We start from the raw sequence: 12,707 nt of genomic DNA, 5'->3' as shown, positions 1-12,707 counted from the left end.
GGTCAAAAAACAACAGTTAGAACCAGACGTGGAACAACAGACTGGTTCCAAATTGGGGAAGAAATATGTCAAGGCTGTATATTGTCACCCTACTAATTTAACTTCTGTGAAGAGTACATCACGTGAAATGCTTGGTTGGATGAAGCACAAGCTGGAATTAAGATTGTGGGGAGAAATATTTATAACCTCAGATATGCAGATGACACCATCCTTTGGCAGAAAGCAAAAAGGAACTAAAGAGCCTCTTGATGAAGATGAAAGAGGAGAGTGAAGAAGCTGGCTTAAAACTCCACATTCAGAAAACTAATATCATGGCATCTGGTCCCATCACTTCATGGCAAATAGATGGGGAAACGATAGAAACAGTGAGAGACTTTATTTTGGGGGGCTCCAAAATCACTGTGGATGGTGACTGCAGCCATGAAATTAAAACACACTTGCTCCTTGGAAGAAAAGCTATGACAAACCTCGACAGTGTATTAAAAAGTAGAGACATTATTTTGCCAACAAAGTATAGTCAAAGCTATGGTTTTTCCATTAGTCATGTATGGATATGATAGGTGGACCATAAAGAAGCAGAAAGCTGAAGAATTGATGCCTTTGAACTGTGGTATTGGAGAAGACACTTGGAGTCCCTTGGACTGCAAGGAGATCAAACCAGTCAATCCTAAAGGAAACCAACTCTGAATATTCATTGGAAGGACATGCTGAAGCTGAAGCTCCAGTACTTTGGTCACCTGATGTGAAGAGCTGACTCATTTGAAAAGATCCTGATGCTGGGAAAGATTGAAGGCGGGAGGAGAAGGGGACGACAGAGGATGAGATGATTGGATGGTATCACCAACTCAATGAACATGAATTTGAGCAAACTCTGGGAGATGATAAAGGACAGGGAAGCCTGGCATGCTGCAGTCCATGTGGTTACAAAGAATTGTACACAACTGAGGGACTGGATAACAACAACAACATTTTGGTGGTGTCCAACACTAAGTCATGTCCAACTCTTGTGTCCCCATGAAATGTAGCCCACCAAGGTATCTGTCCATGGGATTTCCCAGGCAAGAATACTGCAGTGGGTTGCCATTTCCTTCTCCAGGGGATCTTTCTAACCCAGGGATCAAACCCTGCTTTGCAGGTTTGCTTTTTACTGAGTGAGCCACCGGAGAAGTCCTCAAACCCGCACTTTAAAATGTTGTAAATATTATTTTAACTTAATTCATTGGTTTGAGTTAAGTGTAAATGTAATTATTTTATAACATTTGCTGATACAATTAGCATTTTGTAAAGAGATGGAAAATGGTACTAAAAGTGCTAGTAATGAAGAAAACAATTGAAGTCAACAATTCTACATAAAACTGTCAATTTGGGTACTGGCAGAAGCAGACACTAGGATGGAGTTTGAAGTAAAGATAAAGGGTAGAGATCAGGGAAAGACAGAGAGTCTTCAGATTGAGATAGGAGTTGACACCTGTGAAAGTTGAGAGAGGGAATGAAAAGGATGGGGAATGGAGATCCTCAGACAGACAGAACCCTGAGGCAATCTGAGCCGGCCAGATGGTCAGCTCTGATATAATAACTGGCCACAGAAAATGCCACTGTTGGGCAGCCATGGCCAGGCCCTTCTCCCGTGGTTCTTACTTTTTTGACTGACAGCTTAGTGAGAAGAGTATGGCCTCTGCTCCAACATGGTGCAGATCTGAAATGCTATAGCTGGTACTGTCAGCCACCTGCCTCCTAGCTACAGTCACTCTCTTAGAGGGAAGCTGAGCAAGACACATTCGTGGCTGCTTTAAATCCAGGCTGTATTTTTCCCAATACTGGGGGTATGTTTATGCTTACCTGGAGGCATAATTTGACATCATCTGTACTGATGTCTTATGACTTGTGTTTGCTTGACTCTATTTTATTGTTGTGTCTCAGCTTCCATTTCATCCTGTTTTCTCATGTATCAGGTGTACAATATGAATGATGCTATTCATGTATAATTTTATTTAAATTGATATAAAAATAAACTACTGCTTGTGAGGATGTGATAGTAAAAAATGCTCTGTAAAGATGTGGGTGTTTAAAAACTCAAGAGTCTTTCATGTTATTCCTCTAGTCTGGCGGCAAGAAGAACTCACACGCATTAACCAATTTTTGACTGGAGCTGAAAGGAAAGCTGCTTTGTGTGAACTTCTGGAAAAAGAGACGCAGATAATTGCTTCCATTGGGAGACATAGATATATCACTTACACAGAGAACCAGGAAGCAGAGATACAAAGTTTTTTGGATAAGGTTAGTGAAGTAACATTATTTATATATGAATGTGTCCTGAGTTTAAAAATATAGAGGAATGAACTAAAGAAGACAATTACATTGTAAGAATTTTCATGAGTTTTGTTTAGTATTTTTGGTGACATAATTTTTGAAATTTTGTGTAATTTTGAAATTATTGAAATTTTGTATAATTTTTCTTCTTATACAGCTTTAGATTTTCACTGCAGCCTAGAATAATGATTGATAAGTAACATGAAATTAACATGTTCTTAACAAACAAGCTTTGGCGAAGGAAAACATGGAGACACCATCCTAGTGACTCTGTTCATTTAGACTTAGGCTGCCTATAGAAATTAGGTGAATTGCACACCCCACTGAAATGTAGACTATAGCAGTCACAGAATGTATGGATCTGTGGTGCCCATAGTAAGCAACCTGGGCAAAGAGCTATGGATTAGTGTTTCTGCTTTTGCTTATCAGGTCATTAACTGACTGAAAATTTCTAACCAAAAGGATATGTGATTATTGAAAACCATGAAAACATACAATTAAGCGAAAAACTAAAGTAATTACCCTTTTGTGGTAAAACTGCCTGTTTGATATTGGATAGCCTGTTTCCATAGTGACCAATTTCCTTTTATAAACTTGATCTCTCCAAACAATTAAAAGCCTATCCAGCCACAAGAAGAAAAGGGATGGAGTTCTTTAAACTATTTGCCGGTAATGATTCTAATAGTTATGTGATTCTTGTTATTTGAGAACATTTATTTAAAAAACCATAATTTTTGATATTATAAATGCCTCCTACTCATCTCGTATGCTCTCCTGTTTGATCTCAGTGTTTCTTTTGGCTTTAACTCCTACCTGCATCCTGGAGCTCCCTACAGTTGCAGGCCAGAACTCTCTTCAGTTCAGTTCAGTTCAGTCACTCAGTCATGTCTGACTCTTTGCAACCCCATGAGTCGCAGCACACCAGGCCTCCCTGTCTATCACCAACTCCTGGAGTTTACTCAAACTCATGTCCATTGAGTTGGTGATGCCATCCAGCCATCTCATCCTCTGTGTCCCCTTCTCCTCCTGCCCCCAATCCCTCCCAGCATCAGGGTCTTTTCCAATGAGTCAACTCTTCGCATGAGGTGGCCAAAGTATTGGAGTTTCAGCTTTAGCATCAGTCCTTCCAATGAACACCCAGGACTGATCTCCTTTAGGATGGACTGATTGGATCTTGCAGTCCAAGGGACTCACAAGAGTCTTCTCTAACACCACAGTTCAAAAGCATCAATTCTTCGGCGCTCAGCCTTCTTCACAGTCCAACTCTCACATCCATACATGACCACTGGAGAAACCATAGCCTTGACTAGACGGACCCTTTGTTGGCAAAGTAATGTCTCTGCTTTTTAATATGCTATCTAGGTTGGTCATAACTTTCCTTCCAAGGAGTAAGCGTCTTTTTTAGGAGCTTGCAAATCATGTACTGAATTGCCTACTCTCTTGCTCCTTGGTTGTCCCACAGTACAACTCAAGCTGACATGTCAACCCCTGCTTCATCTCGTCTTACCATTCCTTGTCCCCTCACCTCCAAACTGAGGCTCCTATTCTGTAGCACTCACATAGTTTATCTCCATGAAGGTTTCATCATGCACTTAAGCTGCTTCAGGCAGAAACCTGGGCATTATTCTTGATGTCCTACTTAATCACCATCTTCTCTGTTCTATTAGTTTAATCATTGCCTCAATTCTTTACTTCTTCCTTACTAATGGCCTACCACTGCCTGCAGGGAGGTGGCTCTGCCATGCCACATTGATGACCTTGCATGTCTCCAAACAGGCCATATAGGCAGAGACTTGAACTGCAGCTAATGTGAGTCTTGGTGGAATGCCTTGTTCTCCTGCTGGAACTCGAGAGGGTGGGAAGCTTCTGAGATGTTATGGAGCAGCTCGGCTTTTCTGCTTCCCGCTCTCTCCCTGGGAGGGTTTCATGGGAAGGTTTCACCTTGGCTGTGAGAGCTGGATACTGATTTACTTGGATCTGGGTTTCCTTCCCATCTGGATTCCTTTATGTCCCCAAATGAGGCTTTCAACCTCCAGGTTCACTTCTTTATTCCCTCCCCCATCCTCCATATTGCTGCCATAGGGACCTCATCCCACACAGCTCCTCCCTTGCCCTCTGGGAACAAGGACTTTTATTGTCGATTCTTGGCACACTTGACCCATCCCATCATCCCTGCTCATGCACCACAGCCAGACTGTTCCAATTTCACTCAGTTGCACATTCACAGGAAAACCACATGCTCTCAGGGCTTTTGCTTCTTCTGTGGCCTCTGCATGTAGCACCCTTTCCTTCCTTCCTCAGTAACCAGCTACTCACCCTTCAAAACAAGCCCAGAGACCCCTTCTTCCAAAAAGGACTACTTGACCCTTCTGCTTTAGCCTGTACTGTATACTTTCATGGTCTTCCCTGGTGGCGCTAGTGGTGACAAATCCATCTGCCAGTGCAGGAGACATAAGAGACACATGTTCTTTCCTGGGGTTGGGAAGATGCCCTGGAGAAGGAAATGACAACCCACTCCAGTATTCTTGCCTGGAGAATCCCATGGACAGAGGAGCCTGGCAGGCTACAGTCCATAGTGTTGCAAAGAGTCAGGTATGACTGAAGCAACTTAGCACACTTGCGTGCATATACCTTCATAAGACTTCCTTTCACTTCTGTCTTAGTGCATAGTGCTCAGTTTTATCATCAGGATTATGTCTGAATCCTCCTGGATCTGAGCTTCTTAAGGCAAGAGCTATCTTTTTATCTCCATATCCTCATATCCTAGCTCAGTACTCATCACAGAGTATCAATAAGTGCTTGTGGAGGAAGGTAGGGAGGAAAAATAAGGAACAGAAATAATCCTTTTGTAGTTTTATATTTCAAGTACTATAAGAAAATATGCCATGTAGATGCTATCATTTCAAATGCTTAAATATCTTCATTCTAGAAACGATTAGTCCTACTGTATGGAAGCCATAATATTCACACTTCTCCTGAGTCATATTTTGAACTAAACATAATTCCTTTTAGCATGTTGCTTTTTGTTGAATCCAACATCATCACTGGGTACTGTGTTCCTTATGTATCTGATTCTTAACTGTAGGAGGACAGCATGAACCCAGGGCTCAAGAAGGAGCTGGAGGCCTCTGAAGTGCCAGTGGACTGGGAAGAAGGTGACACTTACCTGCCTTCTTTAAGACTGAACCTTGTGCAGGGTTTCCTGCTTGTGCTTTATCTGCTGCTTTATTTCCTTTCAGTTCAGTTCAGTGCCATCACGCAGTGGTGTCCGAACCTTTGCGACCCCGTGAAGCACAGCACGCCAGGCCTCCATGTCCATCACCAACTCCCGGAGTTCACTCAAACTCACATCCATCGAGTCGGTGATGCCATCCAGCCATCTCATCCTCTGTCGTCCCCTTCTCCTCCTGCCCCCAATCCCTCCCAGCATTAGGGTCTTTTCCAGTGAGTCAACTCTTTTCATGAGGTGGCCAAAGTACTGGAGTTTCAGCTTTAGCATCATCCCTTCCAAAGAAATCCCAGGGTTGATCTCCTTCAGAATGGATTGGTTGGAACTCCTTGCAGTCCAAGGGACTCTCAAGAGTCTTCTCCAACACCACAGTTCAAAAGCATCAAATCTTTGGCGTTCAGCCTTCTTCACAGTCCAACTCTCACATCCATACATGACTACTGAAAAAACCATAGCCTTGATGAGATGAACCTTTGTCAGCAAAGTAATGTCTCTGCTTTTTAATATGCTATCTAGGTTGGTCATAACTTTCCTTCCAAGGAGTAAGCATTTTTTAATTTCATGGCTGCAGTCACCATCTGCAGTGATTTTGGAGCCCTCCCAAAAAATAAAGTCTGACACTGTTTCCACTATTTCCCCATCTATTTCCATGAAAAGTGATGGAACCAGATGCCATGATCTTCGTTTTCTGAATGTTGAGCTTTAAGCCAATTTTTTCACTCTCCTCTTTCACTTTCATCAAGAGGCTTTTTAGCTCCTCTTCACTTTCTGCCATAAGGGTGGTGTCATCTGCATATCTGAGGTTATTGATATTTCTCCCAGCAATCTTGATTCCAGCTTGTGCTTCTTCCAGCCCAGTGTTTCTCATGATGTACTCTGCATATAAGTTAAATAAGCAGGATGAAAATATACAGCCTTGACGTACTCCTTTTCCTATTTGGAAATAGGCTGTTGTTCCATGTCCAGTTCTAACTGTTGCTTCCTGACCTGCATATAGGTTTCTCAAGAGGCAGGTCAGGTGCTCTGGTATTCCCATCTCTTTCAGAATTTTCCATAGTTTATTGTGATCCACACAGGCAAAGGCTTTGGCATAGTCAATAAACCAGAAATAGATGTTTTTCTGGAACTCTCTTGCTTTCTCCATGATACAGCGGATGTTGCCAGTTTGATCTCTGGTTCCTCTGCCTTTTCTAAGACCAGCTCGAACATCCCGAAGTTCACGGTTCACATATTGCTGAAGACTGGTTTGGAGAATTTTGAGCATGGCTTTGCTAACGTGTGAGATGAGTGCAATTGTGCGGTAGTTTGAGCATTCTATGGCATTGCCTTTCTTTGGGACTGGAATGAAAACTGACCTTTTCCAATCCTGTGGTCACTGCTGAGTTTTCCAAATTTGCTGGCGTACTGAGTGTAGCACTTTCACAGCATCATCTTTCAGGCTTTGAAACAGTTCAAATGGAATTCCAACACCTCCACTAGCTTTGTTCATCGCGATGCTTTCCAAGGCCCACTTGACTTCACATTCCAGGATGTCTGGCTCTAGGTGAGTGATCACACCATCGTGATTATCTTGGTCGTGAAGATCTTTTTTGTACAGTTCTTCTGTGTATTCTTGCCACCTCTTCTTAATATCTTCTGCTTCTGTTAGGTTCCTACCATTTCTGTCCTTTATCGAGCCCATCTTTGCATGAAATGTTCCCTTGGTATCTATAATTTTCTTGAAGAGATCGCTAGTTTTTCCCATTCTGTTGTTTTCCTCTATTTCTTTGCACTGATTGCTGAGGAAGGCTTTCTTATCTCTCCTTGCTATTTTTTGGAACTCTGCATTCAAATGGGAATATCTTTCCTTTTCTCCTTTGCTTTTCACTTCTCTTCTTTTCACAGCTATTTGTAAGTCCTCCTCAGACAGCCATTTTGCTTTTTTTCATTTCTTTTCCATGGGGATGGTCTTGATCCCTGTCTCCTGTACAATATCACGAACCTCATTCCATAGTTCATCAGGCACTCTATCTATCAGATCTAGGCCCTTAAATCTATTTCTCACTTCCACTGTATAATCGTAAGGGATTTGATTTAGGTTATACCTGAATGGTCTAGCAGTTTTCCCTACTTTCTTCAATTTAAGTCTGAATTTGGCAATAAAGAGTTCATGATCTGAGCTTCTGGAGCCAGTTGATGATGGTTACTCCTGTTGTCAAGTATAGCTAAGAAGTTCTTTAAATTTCTCCAAGAAAGATGAGATGGGGACATTTTGTTCATAATTCCTGTGAAGAAGATGTTCTTTTGTTGTTATTTATTTAGTTTTGTTTTTGTTTGGTAAATATGTTGGTTAGTTTAGGGGTAAAATCTGAGACCCTGAATGATCCTGTTATAGGAAGAATTGCCAGGTAATTGTGCCAGAAACATGGAGGTCTTTGAGTGTTGCTGGAGAGATAGGAAGGGCAGAACATAGTTAGAAGTCAGTGGAGCACAGTGTGGCTTCTGTAATTTCATTAATTATATCACTAACTGATAGAAGTATTTAGTGCAAGAGGATTCTTTTTTTTTTTTTTTTAATATAAGAGGGAAAGGAACAAGAGAAATGATTAGGCCTTAACATCCAGACTGATTCAGGGCAACATACAAAGATGCAAGATCAGAAGATTGCAAAAAGGATGAAAAAGTTGGCCACAAGAACTTGTAGAAATCACGAAAAAGGGTTTTTTTGGGTTGGAGGTTTTAGAATTGGGGTTCTGAACCTATGGTTACCCCAGCTGATAAACCACTTAATCTCACCAATCTCCAGGCTAAGACTCAGAAGAAATGGACGTTTTAGCTGATAAAAGAGAACTTGGCCTCAGTTTTGACCAAAATGTTATATAGGGCAAGAAGAACACACCATGGACTGGAACAACTACACCTGAAGTCAATCCTCATTCTATGAGATAACATCATTCATCCATTCTCTAAACATATTGACTAATGGTGGCTTTTGGCCTGCTTTTAACCTCCTATAATAAATTGTGAAATCTTCGTTATTCTAACACAAGATTAATTTAAATTACCTTTTTGTATATGGTGCCATAATGAACATCGTAGAAATCAGTTAAGGTAGATTTTACAGTTAGTCCTTTGTTATAAATTCTGATACCAGTTCTCCGCCTTTTCATGCCTGTCTGCCTCTTCCCACCCAACCCTACCCATGCCTGGCAATGACTCTAATAAGCATTCAGGAGGAGTCAGCACTGATTTCATAAAACTTGAAGTAACTTATTCTATAGGTTTTTTTGATTGCTAAGAAAAAAATAGCTTGAATTAATCCTCAAGGCTAGACCATTTTGAAATGTAAATACTAACAACCAGGGTCATGATGTAGATTTTAAGATTCACATTTAGTGCCATAACATATGGATATGTAAAGAGAATATTTACTTTCCTATAATTTGAAAATAACTTTGGAAAATAAAATTTCATGGTTTGGTTTTAGTTTAATTTCAATGTGTCCAAGTATTATATAGTATATTGAATTAATAGTTATATTTTATTAAGGACACAGAATTTCTCTTGAGTAATGAATGATTATTGTTTTGAATTAGTCCAATAAAAGCACTGAACTAATCAGTTATTAGGGGTTCTATACTAAGCCTATATTCTGCATAAAAGGGTTAATCTATTTAACCCTTTAAGATTTTTGAAGCATTATTTAAACAGTCTAATTTTATCCTATCAAACATTGACAGCCACAGGTTGTCAAATGTTAAAAACTCACAAATTGACAGAGGTGAAGAAATTCAGGTCAAGAAATTTTAAAGAAAAATCATCAACCAGAGTCTAATATATCTTGGGTGCTGCTTATCCAAACTGTGTAAAGAGACAATTTGAATTTGAATTTCTGCAAGAGGTTTTCCCTGGAGTCAAGGCCATTTGTTTCTTTGAATCTCTTTGATTCACATGCTGTGTCTCAGAATCACAAGCTAAAAAACTGCAGTCTGTTAACTGTGTCATTTAGTTTTGTTTTTCTCCTCACTCAGGTGGCCAGCAGCTAATGGGATGGGAAAATGCAACCAGCTCTTGGCTCTCTCTCAGCACCACAGTACACAGGGGTGTCCTCTGTGGATGAACAAAATCCCTTGGCTGTGTGAAAGAAAAGTTGATCACTACCCAGTAGCTCTGGGGGTTAGTGTTATTCTTAATTTGTGCCCTGAGGGACTAGAGTATTAATTTAGGGAAAAGGAAAGACCTCCTCTCATAGTGTAGCCGTTTCTTCTCTTTGGTGGAAGCTTGCTGCTCTCAAGGTTTTTGTTATCTCACCACCCCCCCGTCCTCAAAGTGTGTCTTCCTGCTGTCCTTCTGTTTCTCTCCTCCAGAATCTATGCTGTCTCATTTGTTGGCACCTAAATGGAATTTATTATGTTCTTGTTTTCTGAAGCAATTTAAGAACATGACTATTGTACATCTGTTATTACAGCCACAGCATTCAAAGGAAAAAAAATAGAAAAGAGAAGTAAGGAAAGTTGACATTTTCCTGCATCAGAGTAATTAAAAAAATACCTTAAAGACTGAAATCAAAAAAGCTTAGACTTGAAGACCACGTTATCTGTGTTGACAGTAATATATCCAAGTATCAAAACAACTTTGCCAAAGATTTTTTTAAAAATATCTTTTCAGTGTTGACAGTAGGGAACTCAAACTTTGAATCTAGGACTCTTTGATTGTATCACTCAGTTTACTTTTAACCTGGCTAATTCTTAGTTATTCTTCAGTTTTATCTTAGATATTATTTTCTTTTCACCAGTTAAGTGCTTCATATCTACTTGAAGTTATCTGTTTACCGGCATCAGAAGCATAATCAACTTTTATTTCAATTATTTTTAAATTTTTCTATGCCCTTAGACTGGAGTTCATGAAATTGAAATTTATCTACTTGCTACCTAGTACATGGAACAATATACAGTAAACACAGTAAATATTTCTTGAATGAATGAGTGAATATTTGAGGCCCTGTGAAATACATAAAACTACATAAGAAATTTATTTCTTATACTCTGCAATGAGAAATAGAATTAGCAAACAAAATAATTATAGAACTATTTGGACCCAAATTGCATTGCCCTGAGTTGTTGAAATATACATACTGCATATTCTGTGTGTGTGTTTGTTTTTAACAAATATAATAGAACTTTGGATAATAGTGATTTCAGTGGTTTCATACCACAGTAGTTAAGAATCTTTACAAAAAAGGTAGGATTTAAGTTAAAAATTGAACGGTAGAAAGGATTTGATATTGAATATATTTGGAAACAAAGATCATTCTGTTGTTTTTTAGATTGCATCTAAGTACTGTATTTCGGACTCTTGCTGACCATGATGGCTACTCCATTTCTTCTAAGGGATTCCTGCCCGCGGTAGTAGATACAATGGTCATCTGACTTAAATTCACCCACTCCAGTCCATTTTAGTTCGCTGATTCCTAGAATGTTGACGTTCACTCTTGCCATCTCCTGTTTGACCACTTCCAATTTGCCTTGATTTATGGACCTGACATTCCAGGTTCCGATTCAGTGTTGCTCTGTACAGCATCGGACCTTGCTTCTATCACCAGTCACATCCACAACTGGGTATTGTTTTTGCTTTGGTTCCATCCCTTCATTCTTTCTGGAGTTATTTCTCCACTGATCACCAGTAGCGTATTGGGCACCTACTGACCGGGGGAGTTCCTTTTTCAGTATCCTATCATTTTCTCTTTTCATACTGTTCATGGGGTTCTCAAGGCAAGAATACTGAAGTGGTTTGCCATTCCCTTCTCCAGTAGACCACATTCTGTCAGACCTCTCCACCATGACCCGTCCGTCTTCGGTGGCCCCACGGGCATGGCTTAGTTCCATTGAGTTAGACAAGGCTGTGGTCCTAGTGTGATTAGATTGACCAGTTTTTTGTGATTATGGTTTCAGTGTGTCTGCCCTCTGATGCCCTCTTGCAACACCTACCATCTTACTTGGGTTTCTCTTACCCTGGGCATGGGTATCTTTTCACGGCTGCTCCAGCAAAGTGCAGCCGCTGCTCCTTACCTTGGACGAGGGATATCTCCTCACCACCGCCCCCCCACCCCCGACCTTGAACGTGGAATAGCTTCTCTAGCAAGAAGAAATAAGAAAGCCTTCCTTAGCGATCAATGCAAAGAAATAGAGGAAAACAACAGAATGGGAAAGACTAGAGATCTCTTCAAGAAAATTAGAGATACCAAGGGAATATTTCATGCAAAGATGGGCTCAATAAAGGACAGAAATGGTAGGGACCTAACAGAAGCAGAAGATATTAAGAAGAGGTGGCAAGAATACACAGAAAAACTGTACAAAAAAGATCTTCACGACCAAGATAATCACGATGGTGTGATCACTCACCTAGAGCCAGACATCCTGGAATGTGAAGTCAAGTGGGCCTTAGAAAGCATCACTACAAACAGAGCTAGAGGAGGTGATGGCATTCCATTTGAACTATTTCAAAGCCTGAAAGATGATGCGGTGAAAGTGCTGCACTCAGTATGCCAGCAAATTTGGAAAACTCAGCAGTGGCCACAGGATTGGAAAAGGTCAGTTTTCATTCCAGTCTCAAAGAAAGGCAATGCCATAGAATGCTCAAACTACTGCACAATTGCACTCATCTCACACGATAGTAAAGTAATGCTCAAAATTCTCCAAGCCAGGCTTTAGCAATACGTGAACCGTGCACTTCCAGATGTTCAAGCTGGTCTTAGAAAAGGCAGAGGAACCAGAGATCAAACTGGCAACATCCGCTGTATCATGGAGAAAGCAAGAGAGTTCCAGAAAAACATCTATTTCTGCTTTATTGACTATACCAAACCCTTTGCCTGTGTGGATCACAATGAACTGTGGAAAATTCTGAAAGAGATGGGAATACCAGAGCACCTGACCTGCCTCTTGAGAAACCTATATGCAGGTCAGGAAGCAACAGTTAGAACCAGACATGGAACAACAGACTGGTTCCAAATAGAAAAAGGAGTACGTCAAGGCTGTATATTGTCACCCTACTTATTTAACTTCTATGCAGAGTACATCATGAGAAATGCTGGGCTGGAAGAAGCACAAGCTGGAATCAAGATTGCCGGGAGAAATATCAATAACCTCAGATATGCAGATGACACCACCTTTATGGCAGAAAGTGAAGAGGA

At 40.5% G+C, this 12,707-nt stretch overlaps 1 protein-coding gene across 1 annotated transcript in view; it reads left to right on the top strand.

The window, feature by feature from the left end:
* The window catches only part of IQUB (IQ motif and ubiquitin domain containing), a 73,949-nt gene that overhangs the window by 38,628 nt on the left and 22,614 nt on the right, over window positions 1-12,707 (top strand). Inside the window, exon 7 of the mRNA XM_052638476.1 lies at window positions 2,102-2,277. Within this exon, the coding sequence (XP_052494436.1) occupies window positions 2,102-2,277 (176 nt within the window). The remainder of the gene's footprint in view (window positions 1-2,101; window positions 2,278-12,707) is intronic.

Source organism: Budorcas taxicolor, chromosome 4 (genome assembly GCF_023091745.1).
Source record: "Budorcas taxicolor isolate Tak-1 chromosome 4, Takin1.1, whole genome shotgun sequence".
Taxonomy (NCBI): domain Eukaryota; kingdom Metazoa; phylum Chordata; class Mammalia; order Artiodactyla; family Bovidae; genus Budorcas; species Budorcas taxicolor.
Note: the sequence above shows the minus strand (reverse complement) of the source record. Positions and strands in the feature narration are given on the sequence as shown.